Here is a 21,108-nt window from a genome sequence, read left to right on the forward strand (position 1 = left end):
TTTCATAAGAAAAGGAATAGAGGGAAGAATAAAAAACCAAGCACCTCAGAAACACAAGCTCAAAAATCCACTGATGAGGAACAGATAATTCCCTGAAACAGGCAAGCACACTGCTTGTTGAAAACCTCAGTGGATGTGCCTTGGGATAGCAAAACGGTTGCTGTCTTCAAGTTGGGTACCAAAAAGCAATGCATCTGTGCTTCTGAATCTTAACTTAAAACACCTGATTTCCTTCCCACCACTCTCCCGGTGCTGTAAGTTTTTTCACAATGCCCTCAGAACAACTACAGCTTCAGCTCCACTCTCCAGGTACTGCTCTCACAACCTGGTGTTGACCTTCTCAGGTAGGACGGTCAGGATCTGCTCCTTCCCAGCATATAGGATGACAGCCGCTCATAGCAGATCACCCAGAGCTGGCTTAGAGCATCCTTTAGCCCACAGTCCTCCTCCGCACTGAATCACCTAAAATACTGCTGGGAAGTCTCAAACCTGGGGAAGACCATCTAACCCTAGATTCTTTCCCCTAACTTAATTATTAGACCCTCTATCTGCACTGGGTGAGTGAGGCCCCTGCTCTAAGAATGGGCTTCCTCTACCTGGTGTGTCTCTTGTGCTGGGGAAGAAAGAGAGGGAAATCAGAGTGCAGAGTGATCAGACATCTCCCCACTAGGTCGTGGGGCTAAACACTTCCTTCCCTGGTCGCCTCGTAGAAAACTGGCTCTCCAGTTCGCCTGAATCCTCGAACTCCAGGAGAGCTTGTGGGCTTCGAGTTGGTGGGCTTCGTGTGGGGAGCCAGAAATCCTGCCTTTCTAGAAACTCAACTAGACCTTGGGGTTGGAGGACAAGAACGGCTTCCTCTCCTGGAGAATGAGGCTGAAAGAAAAAGGAGAGACTTCAAGAAGAGCCAGCCTACGGGGCACGGCGCCTCCTTAACCGCACTCCAGGCCCGGCAGCACAGATGCGCCTCGTTCTTCTGGCCCTTCTGCCGCTAGGCTGCTGCCCGCCTGGAACGCCCTTCTGGGCAGCAGCTCGCCTAGGACTCCAGAGCCTAAATCTTCCGGAGCGGACGGCGAACATTGACCTCAACCCGCAAACCTGAAGGCCAGACGAAGTTAATGAGCGCCTAACCATTTTGCTTCACCAGCAGCTGCTGCAGCTGCGCAGTCGTCGCATTCCGGCGCGTCCCCCGAACTACGGGCTCCTCGAGGCCTCTCTAGGCTTCTTGGGGGACTTCCGCATCTCTACTGTTCGTCCAGTTGCAGCCCGCAGTCCCGTCACGCCTAGCGCGCAGCCCTCGCGAGGAAACCCGGAGGTTCGCGGGGTTGGCGCCCTTAGTACGCGTGGGAAAGGGCCGCCGCCCGGCGGTTGCGTGGCCCCGCTGGGTGCCGAACCCCGGAAGAGGCTGTACTTTAACCTCCCGCCGGAGGCGGTGGCCGCGGGTCCAAAGGCCACCTCCCGCAGCCTGCAGACCTCTCATCCAACCACGACTCCGGCTCTGGGGCCGAGGAGCAGCATGGAGGCCGAGGACTTCCAGGAGGAGCTGACCTGCTCCATCTGCCTGGACTATTTCGAGGACCCGGTGTCCATCGAGTGCGGCCACAACTTCTGCCGCGGCTGCCTGCGCCGCAGCTGGGCGCAGAGCGGCAGCCCGGTTCCCTGCCCCGAGTGCCGGCAGCCGTCGGCGCCCGCTGCGATGCGGCCCAACTGGGCCCTGGCCAGGCTGACGGAGAGGATGCGGCGCCGGCGCCTGGGCCCCGCGCCCCACGGCCTGTGCGGCCGCCATTGGGAGCCGCTGCGGCTCTTCTGCGAGGACGATCAGCGGCTCGTGTGCTTGGTGTGCAGGGAGTCCCAGGAGCACCAGGCCCACACCATGGCCCCCGTCGACGAGGCTTTCGCGAGCTACCGGGTGAGCCGGCCCTTACGGGGCTGCCAGTATTGCCTGGGAACGTTTACTGTTCACGTTGGAAGCATGAACCCCCATCCTATCCCCACCAGGCTCAGAAAAGTTAAGCTACTCACGGATCTCAGAGCTGGAGTTAAAACTGGGATTGGGAGGGCCGGTGCAAGGCTCAGTCATCACCGCAGAATTTTCAAGGGACTGGCTTCCGGGAGCTTCTAGTTTAAGACGGTTATCCTGAGAGGTTATATACCAGTGCTGTCCAATAGAAACAAAAATACGAGCCACATATGTTATTAAAATGTTTTCTAGTGGTAAAAAGAAACAGGTGATGTTAATTTTAATAATTTATTTAACCCAATTATCAAAAATATCATTCAACATTGATTTTTTTTCTTAAAGCTCATTCTGTTTCCTCTTTATTGTGAAAATGAAACAAAATATAATCAGAAAATGGAGAACTCAGGTTCTTCTTACAGCTGTTCTCTGACTTGGATGGGCACAGATAGTGTGATTTCACATATACATTTTGGAGTATAGTTGCTTTACAATGTTGTGTTAGGTTCTGCTGTACAGCAAAGTGAATCAGCTATACGGATACATCTGTCCCCTCTTTTTTGGATCTCTTTCCCATTTAGGTCACCACAGAGCACCGAGTAGAGTTCCCTGTGCTATACAGTAGGTTCTCATTAGTTATCTATTTTATACATAGTAGTGTATATATGTCATTTCCAATCTCTCAGTTCATCCCACCCCCTTCCCCTCTTGGTATCCATACGTTTGTTCTCTACGTCTGTGCCTCTATTTCTGCTTCGAAAATAAGTTCATCTATACTATTTTTCTAGATTCCACATATATGCAATAATATACGATACTTATTTTTTTCTTTCTGACTTACTTCACTCTGTATGTCAGTCTCTAGGTCCATCCATGCCTCTGCAAATGGCACAATTTCGTTCCTTTTTATGGCTGAGTAATAGTCCATTGTACGTATGTACCACATCTTTGTCCATTCCTCTGTCGATGGACATTTAGGTTGCTTCCATGCTCTGGCTGTTGTAAATAGTGCTGCAATGAACATTCATTCAACATTGATTGATATAAAAAATTATCAATGAGATATGTTACCTTTTTTTTTTCATGATAGTCTTTGAAATCTGTGTACTTTACATTTACACACATCAGTTCGGACTATCCACATTTCAGGAGCTCACATGGCTAATGGATGCTGTATTGGACAGTACGGGTTTATACCTACAGATGTCATAGACAACTAATGATTTGGGAAAAACCTGGCTTGTAGGGATGAGTCTGGATTTTACTAGCTTCCTTCATCAATTGGGAAAATCACTTAATGTTTGAATTTGGAGATTATCTGTTATGCCTTATCTTATGGGTTAAGAAGCTTCAGTCAAATAAATCGGTTTATCATATTCTGGTCCAGCCACACTGGCCTTCTTGCTTTTGTTTCAAGCCTGTTCACTCTCTACTCATACCTTCCATCCTTTAGATCCTTTTAGACTTTAGCTTGAAGACCTTCCTTGATCATCCTTTCCAGAGTAGCCCCACCCCCTTCCATTACTGACGGTGTCACTCCGGTGGTCTCCATCTGAATTGGTATCTAGTAAGTACTTGTTGAAAACATGAATTTAATGATACAAGTTAAAGTGTACTGTAAACTGTGAAATGCTGTACGGTTTTATCAGCTGACTACAAACAGGAAACAGATGCAAAGTTAGACTAGAAAGTGTACATTCATTTTTTTATTCAGTAACCCTTATCGGTGCTTCCTGTATGCTAGTCATTGTTCTAGAATCTGGACGTAAATTGATGAGAAAGACATGGGCCTTGTCTTGTATGGGGCATAAGCATGTAGTCCTGTAATTTCAGTGTGTGTGAGAGTTATTGACGTTTGTACCAACACACAGAAGGTCTGAGGTTAGAGTGATCAGACAGGAGTGAGGATCGCCTTCACAGAGGAGTGGAACATGAGTCCACTCTTGACGGATGAGTACAGCAAGGTAGGGGGGAGGATATTCAGGCCAAGGGAACAGCATATTCAGTAGTGTGGCAACGTGGAATAGCATGTGATAAATAAGAAGACCAGAGGTCGCTCTGTGCTTCAGGAAGGTAGTGCATGGCAGGGAGGATGGTGGGAGTTGAGGCTGAAGACAGAGGCAGGGTTCATGTTGTGGGGGATCTTGTTGACCATACTGAGAAGACTGAGCTTTCTCTTCCAGGGAATGGGGATCATTGAAGGCTTTTAAGGCAGGAGATGACACGATCAGTTCTTTTGTTTTAGAAAGTGCATTGTGGCATCCACGGGGATGAATGGAGAAGACCAATTGGGCTGCTGTTGCACCACTTCAAGCAAGAAGTAGTAAGGGCCTGAATTAGTGCGGGGCAGGGGTGATGGAGAAGAGGAGGGCATGGCGTTATGATGAGCTGGAGCTGAATGACATTGTGACTAATGGGAACTGATGGGTCGGGGAGAGAGAGGAGTCTAGGACGGCAGTCTGGATATCTGGTGCTTATTTGGGACATGTTGAGAGTAAAGTAACTGTGACAGGAAGTCCAAGGAAGAGGGACAAGAGGCAGGGGGCATAGGAAGCTAGAAACACAGTATTTTAGATTAGAATCATCAGCCTACCCTTGAAGTCTTAGAAGAAGTAAGCTGATTAGATTTTCCGGGAGGGACCACATAAAAGGTAAAAAAAAAGAGGGGCATGAAGAGAAGCTTGGGGAACACCAATACTTAGTAGCCAGCAAAAGAGATTGAAAGGACCCATCAGAGAAATGGAAGAGAAAATATATGGGACTTCCCTGGCGATCTAGTGGTTAAGACTCCGCGCTTGCACTGAAGGGGGCGTGGGTTCGATCTCTGGTCTGGGAACTAAGATCCCTCATGCTACACTGCACGGCCGAAAAAAAACCCCCAAAAGACCCCCCAAAAAAAATGTATGGGGGAGGGCTGAGGCAAGTGTAAGTGGTTAGGTGTGAAAGGGGAAAATAACCCTTAAAGCTTCAACCTTTGGCAATGATCATAATCATAATGATAGCTATCAGGTGTTGATTACTTACGCCTCACTGACGGTTCTAAGCATTTTTCGTATAGTAATTTTTAAATTTCCATAGCAGCCCTGTTGGATGGATTCTGTTTTCCCCATTTTGTAGATGAGGCAGCTGAGGCCCAGAGATGTGAGACCACTTAGCCAAGGTCACAGAAGCTAGGAAGTGGCTAAGCTTGGACTGAGTTCCTCTAATTCCTATAGTCCACGTCACTTGTCACTCTGCTACAGCTGATCTAACTGAGAAGACTAATCGGAAGAGGTGGGATTTCAGGATTAAACTAAAACGGGCCAACAGGTAGGGCGTGGGTGAGAGTAAGGCTGGGGAGGGTGGAATGTCATGGGGTTGACTGGCCAGGTGTTCCGGAGTCGGGTCATTAGACACAGTTGCCCGTTGTGTGTCCTCTTCTGCACCCTTCTCTGCTTCATCGCTGCTTAGTTTATCCATCTCCACCCCAGGTTAGCTAGAAAAACATTAAGTTGCTCTTGGGTGGAGCAGTTCTGTTTCCACCATCCTACTGCAAGCACATACTCAGGTGGGTGCACTGTGACTTAAAAGTTTGGAGTTCCCTAAATCCGTGGAAAATATCCCCCATCCTATGCCCACACCTGAGCCCTGCAGACAGTGTGCTAGATGCTTTCTCTGAGGATCTGAGCCCCTGAGTACTGCATCCAGGAAACCTGCTTTGATGAATTCCTAGTCCACTCTGCTCACCCTCTTGGGCCCCACCAGTGGCCCAGGATACACCTGGAAGCGCTTTTAAGCAATACTACCCCCCAACCCCCGCGAGTGTTTGATTCAGTTGGTGGGGCCCTTGGCATCAGCATTGTTTTAAAATTCACTAGGTGATTCTAGTGTACAGATAGGATAGAGGATCATGGACCTACATCTTAGTATCTTCACAGAGGGAATGTCAGAAAAATCTTTCAGAGCAGAAGTTGTCTTTAATGGAGTCATTGGGTGGTTGGAGAGAAAAAGAGAACAGAGAAAGAATAGCGTCCTAAGCTTCAGGGAGCAAACTCTGCCTGGAAAAAGCTTCCAGCTCTTCTTTCCCTCAAGCCAATGTTTAGTCTGTGACTCTGGGAGCTAATCCCTTCATTGCTATTAACTCATTTAACAGATATTCAGTATTTCTTGAACCACCTGTTTTGTGTCACTTGCTGTACTACAGTACCAGACTCGGCACTGGGCAAACAGTGGTGAAAAGACCATGGGGCTTACAGTCTGGCTAGGGTGGGGGTGAGAGGCACACCATGGACAAGTAAATGACCGCAGATGATGATATGTGCTGTGAAAGAAAGATAGTGCCGTGCCAGAGAAGCGACACGGGCTTTAATAAGGGAACACGGTAGCCTCCTCTGAGGAGATGACATTTCAGTTGAGACTTGATGGATGAGGAATCAGCCATCTGAGGAACTGTGGGAAGAACATCCCAGGCAGCGGATAGCAAATTCAAAGACCCTGAGGCTGGGAAGGGCAGGACCTATCAATGGAACTGAAAGACCTATACACCTGGAGCATCACGGGCAAGGGGGAAAGCAGCACGAGCTGGGAGATGCAGACAAGAGGGGGGGTTATGTCGGACTGCAAGGTGTTTGAATTTTCTTAGTGATGCGGGAGACCAATGGAGAATCTTAAGCAGGGGACTGACATGATCTGACTGGTCTTTAGAAGATTATGCTGGCTTCTCTGTGGACGCTGGATAAGAGAAGGACAAGATTGGAAGTAGGGAGCCCAGTCATGAGGTTATTGTAGTTGTGTAGACAGGAGGTGGCTTGAACTAGGAGGTGGCTGGGGACGGCAGATAGGCAGATTTGATATGTATATTGGAGGTAGACCTCCCTGCTTGGGTTGGATACAGAGGTTACAGTGACTCAAATTCACAGAACCTAAGTGCTGGGATGGTGTTTAAGAAAAGACCATCTAGTCTCGTTGTCTTCATCTTCTAGGTAAGGCAGCTGTGGCCCAGAAAATGTGTGAGGCTGACTTGACCACAGATCCATAGCTAGTTTGTGAAGGTCTAGACTGAAACTCAGACCTGATTTGAAGTTTCATGTCGTTTGAACTACATGATCACAAGTCAGCAAATGTCTTCATTCTATAAATGTCTGGTCTTTTATTATAGTTTTATATACACACAATTGTCTGATGTTAAATGAAGAGTGATTTTTAAACTTTGGTGCGTCTACCCAGCTTTGAAATGCTTGTGTTGCCGTCCTGCCACCTCGTGGCAGTTTCTGTTATTGCAGGGAAGAAGTTTTCTGCTCCCAGAACGTTACCAAGTTTACTCAGGGGACCACTATAAGAGCCCAACTGTGGCAAGATACAAAAAAGCTTAGGTAATGAAACAGGAAAATTCATACATACTGAAAATTGTTAAGGGCTTTTAAAAACTGAAAAGTTCTATTTCAAATATATTTGAAAGCTTAAAAAAAAATCTTGGTCACATTCAAAGGAGCTATTTATCTCATGACAGCCTTCACACGTACATCAGATTTGACAGTGATTTGTGCATGTCTCTAACCTGTCTGCCTCTGTCTCTAAGGTCATCCCTGAGATTCTGCTGTTAGGTGCTTCCCCTCTGCAGCCCACTGTGTTCCTTCTGATCGACTCAATTTTTTTAATAGCTTATTTGTTTTTTTCTAATTATAAAAAGAATATGTGCCTCTTGTAGAAATTCAAACAAAACAGAGATTTATAAAATTTCTAGTCCTCCCCCTCCAACTTTCAAGCCATTCCTATTCCCCAGAGATAAGCAGTGTTAATAATACTTAGATATATACCCTTCCGGATTTTCCCTCTGTTCAGATACAAACGCACACACTTGCACAGACACATGTATATTTGTTCTTTTCAAAACGGAATCATATAGAGAGCTACCTGAAATTGATGTAGAGTATCAATATACCATAATTTAATGATTTCACATTGATGGGTAGTGAATAATGCTGCAGTTAACATTCCTACACATTATTTTTGCTAATGTTTTGTTGGATATTATTAGAAATAGGATTATGCATATTTTAAATTTTGTTAAATCCTGCCAGTTGCTCTTCAAAAAGATGGGACCTTCACTCTCCTACTATTATGGTGCCAGAGGCCTTTTCCCTTGCCAGGACTAGGCATTTATTAATCTTCTAACAATTTTAAATTTTTGTCTATTTAATAGGCATATTCTATATTGTATTATGATGATTTTAGACCAGAATAATTCTATTTTTTTTTTTTTTTTTTTGCGGTACGCGAGCCTCTCACTGTTGTGGCCTCTCCCGTTGTGGAGCACAGGCTCCGGACGCTCAGGCTCAGCGGCCATGGCTCACGGGCCCAGCCGCTCCACGGCATGTGGGATCTTCCCAGACCGGGGCACGAACCCATGTCCCCTGCATTGGCAGGCGGACTCTCAACCACAGCGCCACCGGGGCAGCCCCAGAATAATTCTTATGCATTAGCCTGTAGTCATCTTCAGCATTTTCTCAATCTCATCCCCTGTTTGAATTAGGTGACTTTTAGCTCTTGAACAAGGAAGATGCTGGGAGAGATGATTTCTTACTTATGCGTGTTTCTGCTGACAGGAAAAACTTCTGAAGACTCAACATAGTCTGACAGCCAAGATGAATAAAGCCATGCATTTACAGGACATGGAAGTGAAGAATGCTGCAGAGTGGAAGGTAAGAGCAGAAGTTGGTTGGGTATTTCTTGCCCTTGAGTCCTTTCAGTCTGAGGCCGCTCAAGGGCTTTCGCTGGGAAGAGCTTGTGGATCTCACCAGTTGTTAGGCCCCTTTCACATAAGGTGATAGAACAGGAAGAATCTACCTCTACTGACCTGTGTCTTTGGGCAACATGAGTTCCACACACTTCATCCTCATATCTCAGGGGTAGTGTTCCTTTCCTTCCTGCTTTCTGCCTAGGTTGGCTTCCTACATTGGAGTTGATTTGGGTCTGTGGCACTGTGGAAAGCAAATGGACTTTGCTTCCTGAGATGCTAGTCCAGTTGGGAGGCATGATGTGGGTGCACATATGCACATCTAAGATTTAACTAAATGGTAGGTGATCTGAGGGCTAAATTAAATAATAGATGTGCAAGTGCATTTTAGTTTAAAAAGTGTACAAACAAGGCATTGCTATCATAGCAGAGACTCAGATGTTACAAAGAATGAACTAATACTATATAGACTAGTACAAAGATATCAAGTAGGTGTAAAGAAAGGAGTAGGGGAAATTTGTAGGGGCTGGGCAGGAACTTTTCTAGAGAAGGTGATTTGGATGGAAGGATCATGGGTTGTTAGGGAGTCATGTGCAAGGAATTTAGGAGGAAGGACCAGGCAGAACAAGACTGAGCCAGTCCCCTGTGGCTATAGGAGAAGATGAAGAATAAGCGAACGAGAGTCAGTGCGGAGTTTGCAAAGCTGCACGTCTTCCTGGCTGAAGAAGAGCAATTGTTTCTTAAGAGACTGAGCCAAGAAGAAGAAGAGACAAAGAAGAAACAGAATGAGAACACATTAAGGCTCAATCAAATGATCACTTCCATGAAGAAGCTCATCTTCGAGGTGGGGGAGAAGAGCCAGAGCTCCACCCTGGAGCTGCTCCAGGTGAGACCGGCAGGGAAGGGCGTAGTCTTTGTCTTTACAGAGTTGTTATTTAACATCCCTAACTGAACTCCCTCTTGCCTTTAGAACTGAATGTCCTTCCTGGTGAGTGGGTTTAGTAGAAGACATGTTTTCTCTGTGTTGCTGTTGTGTTATTATTTTTATTATACAATTAAAGAGTCAAAGATTCATCTTTCAAAGGAAATTAATGTGAAATTTAGGCCTGATGAGCTCAGGTAATATGAGATACTTAGATTCCAAGAACTGTCTAGAACGTTTACAATTTGACTGAGCAGTGAGGTTCCAATTTCATGTCTAAAGATATACTATAGCAGAATCTTTGAAACAACACATTTCTTTTGTATATGGATTCTTTCATTTAGTGTAATGTTTTTGAGGTTCATTCATGTTGTAGCATATATTAGTATTGTATTTGCATCCCTTTTTTAAATTCCAGAATAGTATTCCATTGTAGAATATACCACATTTTTATATCTGTTCACCAGTTGATGGACATTTGGGTTGTTACCACCTTTTGGTTATTAGGAAGGATGCTGCTTTAACATTTGTCTGTCATTCTTTGTGTGGACATATGTTTTCCTTTCTCTCTGTGCTAGGCTGTATGCTATATTTATATTCAAATTTTAAAGAAACTGCCTTTTTCCAAGCTACCTTTTTCCATTTTATATTCCCACCACATCCTCACTAACATTTGTCTGTGATTGAAAGAGTGTAGACGGAGAAGTAAGCAAAAAGCCAGGAGAGAGCTAATGTCATAGTGCCAAAGGAGAAAGAGGAGGGCTTCAAGGAAAGGATTGGTCAACATTGTTAAATAGTTCAGAGGGGTCACATGAAACAAAGACTACATTGTGTTAATGCATTGGGTTTGGCAGCATGAGAGCATATGTGACGTTAATAAAAGCAACTGACAGAAAAATACCTGCTCACAAAATTGAGTAACAGATCTCTAGGGGAAGGTACATAACTTATTTCTTTCTTCTCTTCACAGAATCCAAAAGATGTGTTGACCAGGTACAAACTCTTGCCTTCTTATGGGGGCTTGAGTAGAATGGTAAAGATACAGGCCAAGCAGAGGGGAAATGAGGCCTGGGCTCCATAGATCAGTGTGGACGTTGACGTGAGGGGGTTGTTGGGGAGGAGTTCCACTGTTCACTTTTGCCGGGAGGAATGGGAGAGAAGTAGTCTGAGCTCTGGGATTTGAACCTTCAGTTGGGAGTTGGGGGTCTTGGGTGTCCTAGTTGTCTCCTAAGCAGAGCAGCCTTCTGTACTTCTCTTAGGTGTGAGAACCAGGATGTGACCTATTCCTTTGAAGTTCTAAAGGTGAAGACTGTGTGCCGGCTACCAATGATGAAGGAAATGCTGAAGCGATTTCAAGGTGAGCAGAATTTCTGGGAGTTGGAGCTCAGAGAATGAATGAGAGAAGTCTGGAAAGGAAAGAGAAAACAGAGCATGCAGCTGACAGGAGGGTCAGGAAAATGGTAATAAGTACTTAGGAATAAATGGATATATGCTTCATTCAAGAAACATCCATTTAACACATACTGTGTGTTATAAGGTACTTGTGATACAAAAAGAAAAAGACCTATTTGCCTACAAATTGGAGAGACAGACACATATCACTTTACTCTAATACAGTGGGATCCAGTGTTTATCAGTGGTATGAATAAAATACTGCAAAACTACAGAGGAAGACCTCTGTTGGGGGTGAAGTGGGAAAGTTTTCACAGCAGAGGTGATGACAGTTGTTTGGGAATTTGAAGGATGAGTAGCAGTTTGCCAAGTGGAAAATGAGGGAACCCTGTTCCAGGCAGAGGCGGCAGCATGAGCTAAGGTGTGGAGAAAATGGAGGAGAGGGTACCTGATGTGACTCAACCGTAAGGTGCATATGGGGAAAGGCAGGAATTGAGTTTAAGATGAGTGTAGGAAAGACTGAAGATAAACTTATTAGATCTCCAGGGAAGTACCAAGGCACGTACGTGATGTAAAGGTATGCACTCAATTCTCATGTGCATGTACCTGATTAGGAATCACGTTGTGGATGTCTACTTCCAGCTAAAATGCAGTAACAGGAACTGGATTTACTCCTGAAACTTAGTTGACCAAAAAAAAAAAAAAAAACCCAAAACAGACAATACATAAAGCAGCAGTTTTTAAAACACTGGACCTCAGGCAGTGAAGGCCAGTGATCCATGGGAAATGTGAAACAAATGAGGTGCGCTCTACGATGGCCCCAGCCTACAGCCTTGAGAGAGTTTCCAGCCCACCTCAGAGAGGGTAACAGAGGTGGAGCCAGGTGGACTTCCTGAGTTGAGGAGTGGAGCTGAGAGTCCAGGGAGAACAAAGCAGTGAGCGTTTACAGAGCACTGGACAGAGTACTGGAGAGGAGAGAGCTGGACAGAGAGAGAACCCAGATGATCTACAGAGACACACCGTGAACATTCAGCAGAATGCTGATCAGTACAGGCTTGTGAAGAACTAACCGAGTGTGAGGAAGGAAATTTCCAAAATGAGTAGAAGAAACGGTTCCTGGTGCTCACACGGGGCCAGGAACAATGCCTGTTCCTGCCAGCCTCTGGAAAACTCTTAATTCGTGGGGCACTGGGTAGAGTACTCAGGAAAATCTTGCCTCATTAGTGGGGAATAATTAACCCTACACTGAGCACTGCTTTGGACCCACTTTACAAATCATGAAATAAGACTCAAAAGGATGAAATTATTTCCAAGTAACTGCATCCCAGAACAAAGCTCAACAAGATGGATAGGAATTTAAAAAAATGAGTACCCAACAATGTAAAACCACAATGCCTGGCATCCAATCAAAGATTACTAGGCAGGCAAAAAGATAGGAAAACATGACCCATGATGAGGAGAATAATCAATTGAAACTGATCCAGGCTTTACCTGGACGCTAGAATAAGCATAGAAGAACATTAATACAGTTGTTGTAACTATTTTGTAAAGAGGCATATGGGGACATGGAAGATATAAAAAAATCCCAGACAGACTTCTAGAGGTGAAAACTACTGTAACTGAGATGAAGAACAAGCTGGTTGGGGTTAATGGGTCATTGCAGAAGAAAAGCTTAGTGAGCTTGAAAAGATAGAGCAGTGGAAACTATGCAAAATGAAACACACAGAGAAAAAAACTTAAAAAATGAAAATAGCATCAGTGAGCTGTGGGTCATTTTCATGCAGCCTTGTGTCTGGTCATTGGTACCCCTCAGGGAGAGGAGTGGGATGGGGATGAGACAGAAAAAACATTTGAAGAAATAATGACCGACAACTTCCCAAAGTTGATGAAAACTATAAGTACACAGATCCAAGAAACTCAGCAAATCCTAAGCATGATGAAAACTACACCAAAACCAGTGATAAAGAGAAAATTTTAAATGCAACAAGTTGAAAAGGACATGTTACAGTGGAACAAAGATAAAGATGACGTCACATTACTCATTGAAAGCAATGCAAGTGAACAAAATCTTTAAAGGAATGAAAGAAAATAACTGTTAACCCAGACTTTTATTCCTGGCAAAAATACCCTTCAAAAACAAAGTGAAACAAAGATGTTTGCTGATATCCAGAAACAGAAAGAGTTTATCAGGCCAACACTGCAAGAAATGTTAGAGGAAGTCCTTTAAGCAGAAGGAAAATGATACCAGATGGAAGTCAGATCTACACAAAGGAGTAAAACATCTTCTGAAATGACAATGACATAAAGAAATATGTACTTCTGTCATTACTTAGATCTCATTAAAAGGTAATAGGGATGGCTAATTTATGTGTTAATTTGACTGGGGCACAAGGTGCCCAGATATTTGGTCAAACATTATTTCAGGTGTTGCTGTGACAGTAAGAGTGTTTTGGGATGAGATTAATATTTAAATCAGGAAACTTGGGCTTCCCTGGTGGCACAGTGGTTGAGAGTCCGCCTGCTGATGCAGGGGACACGGGTTCGTGCCCCAGTCCAGGAGGATCCCACATGCCGTGGAGCGGCTGGGCCCATGAGCCATGGCCGCTGAGCCTGCACGTCCAGAGCCTGTCCTCCGCAACGGGAGAGGCCACAACAGTGAGAGGCCCGCGTACCAAAAAAAAAAAAAAAAAAAAAAAACCCCAGGAAACTTGAGTAAAGCAGATTGCTCTCCATAATGCTGGTGGGCCTAATCTAATCAGTTGCAGTCCTGAATAGAACAAAAGGCTGACTTTTCACCCTGAACAAGAGGGAATTCTACAGCAGGCTGCCTTAGGACTCCATCTGCAGCTTTGGTTCTTCCTGCCGTGTGGCCTTTGAACTGGAACATCACTTTTCCCTGGGTTGTAAGCCTTCTGTCACACACAGTGGATTTGGACTTGCCAGTCACCATAATCACATGAAACAATTCCTTATAATCTCTTTCTCTATACACGTACATCTTGTTGGTTCTATTTCTCTGGAGAACCCTGACAAATACAGTAATTGACTGTTTAAACAGACAGAAAATAACATTATAGAGTTTATAACATATTTACAAGTAAAATGCACAACAATAACAGCATGAATGTTGGGAGGGGAGAACTACAAGTATACCGTTATACAGTTCTTTTTTTTAAAGTATTTATTTATTTGGCTGCGTCGGGTCTTAGTGCGGCATGCAGGATCTTTCATTGCGGCATGCAGGCGCTTCATTGAGGCGAGCGGGCTTCTCTCTAGTTGTGGTGCATGGGCTCTAGAGCACGTGGGCTCAGTAGTTGCAGTGCACGGGCTTAGTTGCCCTGCGGCATGTGGGATCTTAGTTCCCCGACCAGGGATCGAACCCATGTTCCCTGCATTGGAAGGTGGATTCTTAACCACTGGACCACCAGGTAAGTCCCTATTATACAATTCTTATATGTGAAGTGGTATGCTATGTCTTGAAGGTAGGCTGTTAAGTTAAAGGTGTATGTTATAAACCTTATGGCAATCACTAAGATAAAAGAGTTGTAACTAATAAGTCAACAAGGGAGATGAAGTGGAATCATAAGAATGCTTGGTTAATCAGAAAGAAGGCAAAAAAGAGGAAAAAAGAATAGGACAAATAGAAAACATAACGATGATAGACACAAACCTAATCATATTAATAATCACATTAAGTATAAATGGTCCTAAGCAGAAGGGACAGACTGGTTGGATTGGATAAAGAAAGCAAGACCCAACTATATGCTGCAAGGAACGCACATTAAATGTTAAAAGTAAAACAATGGGAAAAGCTATACCATGCTAACGTTAGTCAAAGGAAATCTGGAATGGTTATATTAATATCAAGAAGATTTCAGAGCAAGGACTATTACCAGAGATAAAGTCAAGTCCTAATGAATAAGGAGTCATTTTATCAGGAGGACATAACAGTTCTAAACATTTATACACCTAATAACAGAGCTTTGAAATATATTAAGCAAAAATTAATAGAGCTGCCAGGAGAAACAGGCAAATCCACAGTTACAGCTGGAATTTTCAGTACCTTTTAAAAATAATTTTTAGAACAAGTAGGCAGAAAATCAGTAAGGATATATTAGACTGAATAACACTATCAATTTGAATAGCAGTGTCAGCCAACTTGCCCACCCTGTTATTTATAGAATACTGCCCCAAACAAAGACAGCGTACATATTCTTTTTGAGTGTACATGGAACATTTTCTAAGGTAGAACAGGGTGGGCCATGAGACATACCTCAGTATTCAAAAGGATTCAAGCCATGCAAAGTGTGTTCTCTGACCCCAATGCATTTGAGTTAGAAATCAGTTAAAAAAAAAAAATCCTTGGAAGTTCCCCAAATGTTAGGAAACTAAATGACACACTTCTCAATAACCCGTGAATTAAAGGTGAAATCAAAAGGGAAGTAGAGAGTGTTGATACTTTGAACTGAATGAAAAGGAAAACACAACATTTCAGAATTTGTGGGATACAGCTAAAGCGACACTTACAGGGAAATGTATAGCACTAATCACCTATATTATAAAAGAAGAAAGTTCTTAAATCAGTGGCATCAGTATCTACCTTAAGACACTAGAGAAAGAAGAGCAAATAAAGCCCCCCAAAACAGAAGAATGGAAATAATAAAAATCAGAGCATAAGTCATTGCAATAGAATACAGAAAACAAAAGAAATGTTAGTGGAACCAAAAGCTCTTTCTTTGAGAATATCAATTTTATTGATATATTTTAAGCAGAATGACCAGATACATCACTAGTATTAAGAATGAGAGAGGCATCATCACTACAAATTCTATAGATATTAAAAGGATAATAAGGGAATATTACAAACAACTTTATGCTGATATATCAGACAACATAGATGAAATGGACAAAGTCCGTAAAAGACTCAAATGACTAAAGCTGACTCAAGAAAAAATAGGTAACTGGAATAACCTTATTTCTATTAAAGAAATTTGTGTTAGAAACCTTTCCAAATGGCTTCACTGGTGATTTCACCAAACATTTAAAAAATATTTATTCTACATAAACTCTTAACAAAAAATTGAAGAGACTATTCCCAGTTTGTTCTATGAGGCCTGCATTACCATGATAGTAAAATCAGACAAAGACATTATAAGAGAAGAGAACTATAGATCAGTGTCCCTCACGAACACAGTAAAATTCTAAAGAAAATTTTAGCAAATTGAATTCAACAGTGTATAATACATCACAGCCAAATGGGGTTTATTGTAGAAAAGCAGGTTTGGTTTAACATTTGAAAGTCAATATAATTCACGGCGTTAGCAACTTAAAAAAAGGAAAACGATTTGATCACCTAGTAGTTGCAGAAAAAGTCCTTGTCAAAATCTAACATTCAGGACTTGAGGACACGGGGAGGGGGAAGGGTAAGCTGGGACGAAGTGAGGGAGTGGCACTGACATATATACTCTACCAAACGTGAAATAGATAGCTAGTGGGAAGCAGCCGCATAGCACAGGGAGATCAGCTCAGTGCTTTGTGACCACCTGGGGCGGGGGGAGGGAGACGCAAGAGGGAGGGGATATGGGGATATATGTATAGCTGATTCACTTTGTTATACAGCAGCAACTAACACAACATTGTAAAGCAGTTATACTCCAGTGATGGTGCTAAATAAAAAAAAAAAAATCTAACATTCATTTGTGATTAAAAAAACAAAAGAAAAGAAAAACAACGCTCAGCAAACTAAAGAGACATGGAGAGTCTAGGAGGGAAGAGAAGTTGGAGGCAGCCCAGGGAGGAAGTTATAGATACGGTTACAGTGAAAGATGCAGAAGGTCCGAGTGAAGACAATGGCGATGGGAAAGGAGAGGGAGAAAAGAACCTGAGTGATATTTGAGAGGTAGAATTGATAGGACTTGGAGATTAATTAGCCACCGAGGGTCAGAAGAAAGAAGAATCAAATAACCTTAAGATTTCCAAGTGTGAGTGTTTGGGTGGAGCTAATATTATTAGACCTTAGAGAACATAGAAAACGAAGTCTGCATGTGAGGGAGGATTAGTCCCAAGAGAGTGGAAGGGGACTTGGGATGCTCTGAATTCGGTTTTGAGTTACCTGCTGGGGGCTTGCAGAGATGCCCAGTGAACAGCTGGAATCGGTAAAGAGATACCTTGTTAATGATGATATCTGTGTGTTCCTGTACAAAGAACCAGCCAGTCGACAGCTTTGGTTCTGGTCCTCATTCAACAAGGCAGTATTTGTTACTGTTTCTCCAAATTTTATGCTGGTGGTGAAGACTTGGGGCCATGAAATAATGGGCTCCCCATTTTCTAGATCATAGTCTTTGAAAGCAGAAGGGGAATGAAGATTTCAGGTCACTAACACACACTGTGGCCTGTTAGGCCCAGCTGACGGTCAGTTGAAGGACAATGAGTCGTCTTATCCCTAACAGTATGTGATAGGAGAAGAAGGGTGGTACTGAAGCTGGAACAGACGGGTGTTTCTGGAGGAGGGTTGGTGGTAAGCTCTTGCATTATTGATCTCAGCTCTCATTTTCTCTGCAGTGGCTGTAAATCTAGCTGAGGACACTGCTTATCCCAAACTTGTCTTCTCCCAGGAAGGGAGATATGTGAAAAATGGAGAATCAGCCAGTTCTTGGCCACTATTTTCTACAGCGTGGAGCTACTTTGCTGGATGGAGGAATCCTCAGAGGACCACAGACTTTGTGGAGAGATTTCAGCACTTACCCTGCGTTTTGGGAAAAAACGTTTTCACTTCAGGGAAACATTACTGGGAAGTTGAGCACCAAGGTAGCCTGGAGGTTGCTGTGGGGTTGTGTCGGGAGGACATCATGGGGATTACTGGTAGTTCAACAATGTCCCCCCGCATGGGAATCTGGGCTCTTTGTTGGAGTTCTGCTGGCTATTGGCCCCTGACAGGCATCTCTGTGAGGCCTACCAAGCTAGAGCCAGCTCTTCACCGGGTGGGAGTTTTCCTAGATCACAGGGCTGGGGAAATCTCATTCTACAGTGCTGTGGATGGAGAACACCTATACACTTTTTCCTGTCCTTCCATCTCACGTCTCCGGCCGTTTTTTTGGTTGAGTCCATTAGCATCTTTAGTCGTCCCACCAGCAACTGGCGGGAAATGAGGCTGTTCCTCTCCTGCCCAAGAATCTTCGCCTTGTGCCCCAGCCCAGGTACATACATCCCTGGGCCCTCATCTTTTTTTTTTTTTTTTTGCGATACGCGGGCCTCTCACTGCTGTGGCCTCTCCCGTTGTGGAGCACAGGCTCCGGACGCGCAGGCTCAGCGGCCATGGCTCACGGGCCCAGCCGCTGCCGCGGCATGTGGGATCTTCCCGGACCGGGGCACGAACCCATGTCCTCTGCATCGGCAAGCGGACTCTCAACCACTGCGCCACCCGGGAAGCCCTGGCCCTCATCTTTGACTTCATATATAAATCCATCCTGGGTGGTCCCTCAATTCTGTCCATTCAGATTCCAGCTTCACATTTTGTTCAGCCCCCCTGGACATCATGTGCGTAGACAGATGTGGGAGACCCTGCTGGGTGTCTTTCCAGTAGCCACTTGGCCCACTTTTTCTCCTTCTCCTCTGGTTCTTCCTAAATGAACTGCTCAGGATGTGCCCTCCACGTGCTTCAGGGAGACACAGGCCCATAGGAGGGGCTTCTGGCCAGCGAGGCGGGGTGAGAAATTCTCCAAGGTGCCTCTGAGGGAAGTTTTTTAGCTTTTTAGAAAGAGATGTTTGGGAAGACACAGCCCCTCTCCTGATGTTAGTAGGTATACTGGAACTGAGAGGAGCACAGTAACCGTGGAAAAAGGAGGAGAAATGTGGTCTTTGTTGGCATCGTGAAATGGTCGGAATTTCCCTAATCCTGAATTTCTTGTTATATGAGATTATTGCTTCTTTATTGTATAAGGCAGTCTAGTTGCCTTCTGGTCACTTGCAGGCTGAAGTATCCTAACCGGTGCTCTAGGCGCAAAGCTTGGACACCTCACAGTACAGGCCTGTCTCACTTTTCTTCCTGAAACTTGACGGCTTTATAGAATCCCTTTCTGTTTAGTCATGTAATTCCTCTTCTTTCCAGTAAGTACTGATATTCCTCACTTCTTGGATTGGAAAATTGAGGCAGTCTTCCCCTGCTCTGCCCGTGTTGTTACTCTTCACCTGACCGTGTCTCTGCCCTCAAGGGTTCATTATGCTCTCCATTCGTCAGAGTCGTATACTGTGTGCACAAGGTTATTCATGTCATCCTGAAAATGTTGGGATTTACATTAAGTAAATGTTAAGTATTTACACTGTGCTAACCTCTTCACATAATGCTCCCACGTGACTCTTGCAACGGAGATGGAAATTAAAATCCTGTCTTTACAAAAGAAAAAACAAACCTTGAGATTAATTTGCTCAGTCCTGCCCAGCTGTCAAATGGGCATGTTGGGATTGAATCTAGATCTGAGAGGAAAGTCCTGGTCTTCTCTACTCTACGTTCACCTTACACTCACCTACGTGAGCACTTACTGAATGCTGATTGTGGTCTCCAGCACCTTTGTTTCAGGTTTTTATTTTGTTACATGTTTTTACCCTGTGTGAGTGTCCTCCTCTCTTTACCTTCCTGCGCTAGATTGTATGCGCTCAGAGGTTTGTGACTGTTACTGGAGAGTTATTTGAAAAATAATGAATGTTTCTCTCTGGTTATAAAATCACGTACTTATTATAGAAACTTTGGAACATATAAAAAGCGTGAAGAAAATTAAAGTTATTGATAATCCCACCACCACTAACATTTTAATGTGTCTCCTCCCAGACTTGCAATAGGCTTTCTGGCAGCTTCTTACAAAACTTCCAGCACCCTCCCTAATCCGTCCTCCCCTTCCTGTGTCCCAGCCCATCCTGGCTTGTCTCCCTTTGCAGCTGGAGCAATCCCCCTCATTCAGTGATTTCTGCTGAGTTCTCCTTAACTCTCCAAGATACTTGCTGTTATGAGTTGAATGAATTCTGTCCTCCAGAGAAAAAGATACGTTGAAGTCCTAGCTGTGAATGTGACCTTATCTGGAAATTCACATGAGGCCATTAGGGTGGGACCTAATCCAATATCACTAGTATCCTTAGAGGGAATTTTGTACACACACACATACACTTACATACACGGAAATGCCATGTGAGGACACAGAGGGAAGATGGCTATGGGAGAGGCTGGAGTTATGCTGTCACAAGCCAATGAACGCCTGGGGCTGCTAGATGCTGGAAAAGGCAAAGAAGAATCCTCCCCTAGAAGCTTCTGAGGGATCATGGCCCCGCAAACACCCTCATTTCAGACTTCTGGCCTCCAGAACTGTGAGACAGTAAATTTCTGTTGTTTTAAGCCACCCAGTTTGTGGAACTTGGGAATTTAACACACTTGCCCATCAGGACTTCCTTCAGTACTGTGAAATAATATTCATATTTTATGGCAAGGCAAGAAAAATTTAAACATAAAAAATTTTCTCTGCCGATTGGTCTCTGTCCCTGCACTGTGCATCTTGTGTCTGCACTATGCATCGGCCAAACCTCCCCCATCAGCAGAAATACCTGCTCGACCATAAAGAGCAGCATTCTAGCATCAACAAGACAGCTCCCTAAAAGATAACTTTCCTTCTTGATAAGGGGTCACGTGGTGCTTAGATCCGATGTAAACTGTCATTAATATGTCATTTGATGTACAGCCCCCATCTCAAAAAACTTGTATAACTGTGCCTTGACTTCTAACGGGTGGAACGGTTCTCAGAGCTTTCTCAGATACTCTTCCTGGATTATAATCCTCAAATTTGGCTCGAATAAAATTTTCCATTTCCTTCTTAGATCGATTAGTTTTTTGTCGACAATACCTACATTGTTAATTTCCAGTCCTTGGGAAACTCATTAGTACCTTTCCTCCACTCTTCTTTCTGGGCTGTTGAACCAGGTTGGTTGGTTCTGCTACAAAGACTTGTTCTCTGACTTCAAGTAGGCTCTTTGGGCTGCTTGGTAAACAAGCTTGATCTTAAATTCCTTTTTACATCTTCTGATGGCAGTGATTCCAAACCTTTTCCTCTTTTCTCAAAGAAAAGGCCTTTATAAGCCTCCCTT

At 44.1% G+C, this 21,108-nt stretch overlaps 1 protein-coding gene across 2 annotated transcripts; it reads left to right on the top strand.

Moving 5' to 3' along the window:
- The first annotated feature begins 1,216 nt into the window (after nucleotides 1-1,216).
- On the top strand, nucleotides 1,217-20,840 carry TRIM4 (tripartite motif containing 4). 2 transcript variants are annotated; one of them, XM_032604748.1, is made up of 7 exons: nucleotides 1,217-1,906; nucleotides 4,200-4,274; nucleotides 8,539-8,634; nucleotides 9,325-9,555; nucleotides 10,562-10,584; nucleotides 10,851-10,948; nucleotides 17,545-20,840. In XM_032604748.1, the coding sequence occupies exons 1-7, from the start codon at nucleotides 1,514-1,516 to the stop codon at nucleotides 18,129-18,131; spliced, it is 1,503 nt and encodes a 500-aa protein (XP_032460639.1). In that variant the 5' UTR covers nucleotides 1,217-1,513; the 3' UTR covers nucleotides 18,132-20,840. The 2 variants fall into 2 exon arrangements, with proteins under 2 accessions (XP_032460639.1, XP_032460638.1); XM_032604747.1 differs by lacking the exon at nucleotides 4,200-4,274 and having other exon boundaries at nucleotides 1,222-1,906.
- Nucleotides 20,841-21,108: the final 268 nt, after the last annotated feature.

Source organism: Phocoena sinus, chromosome 15 (assembly GCF_008692025.1).
Source record: "Phocoena sinus isolate mPhoSin1 chromosome 15, mPhoSin1.pri, whole genome shotgun sequence".
NCBI lineage: Eukaryota > Metazoa > Chordata > Mammalia > Artiodactyla > Phocoenidae > Phocoena > Phocoena sinus.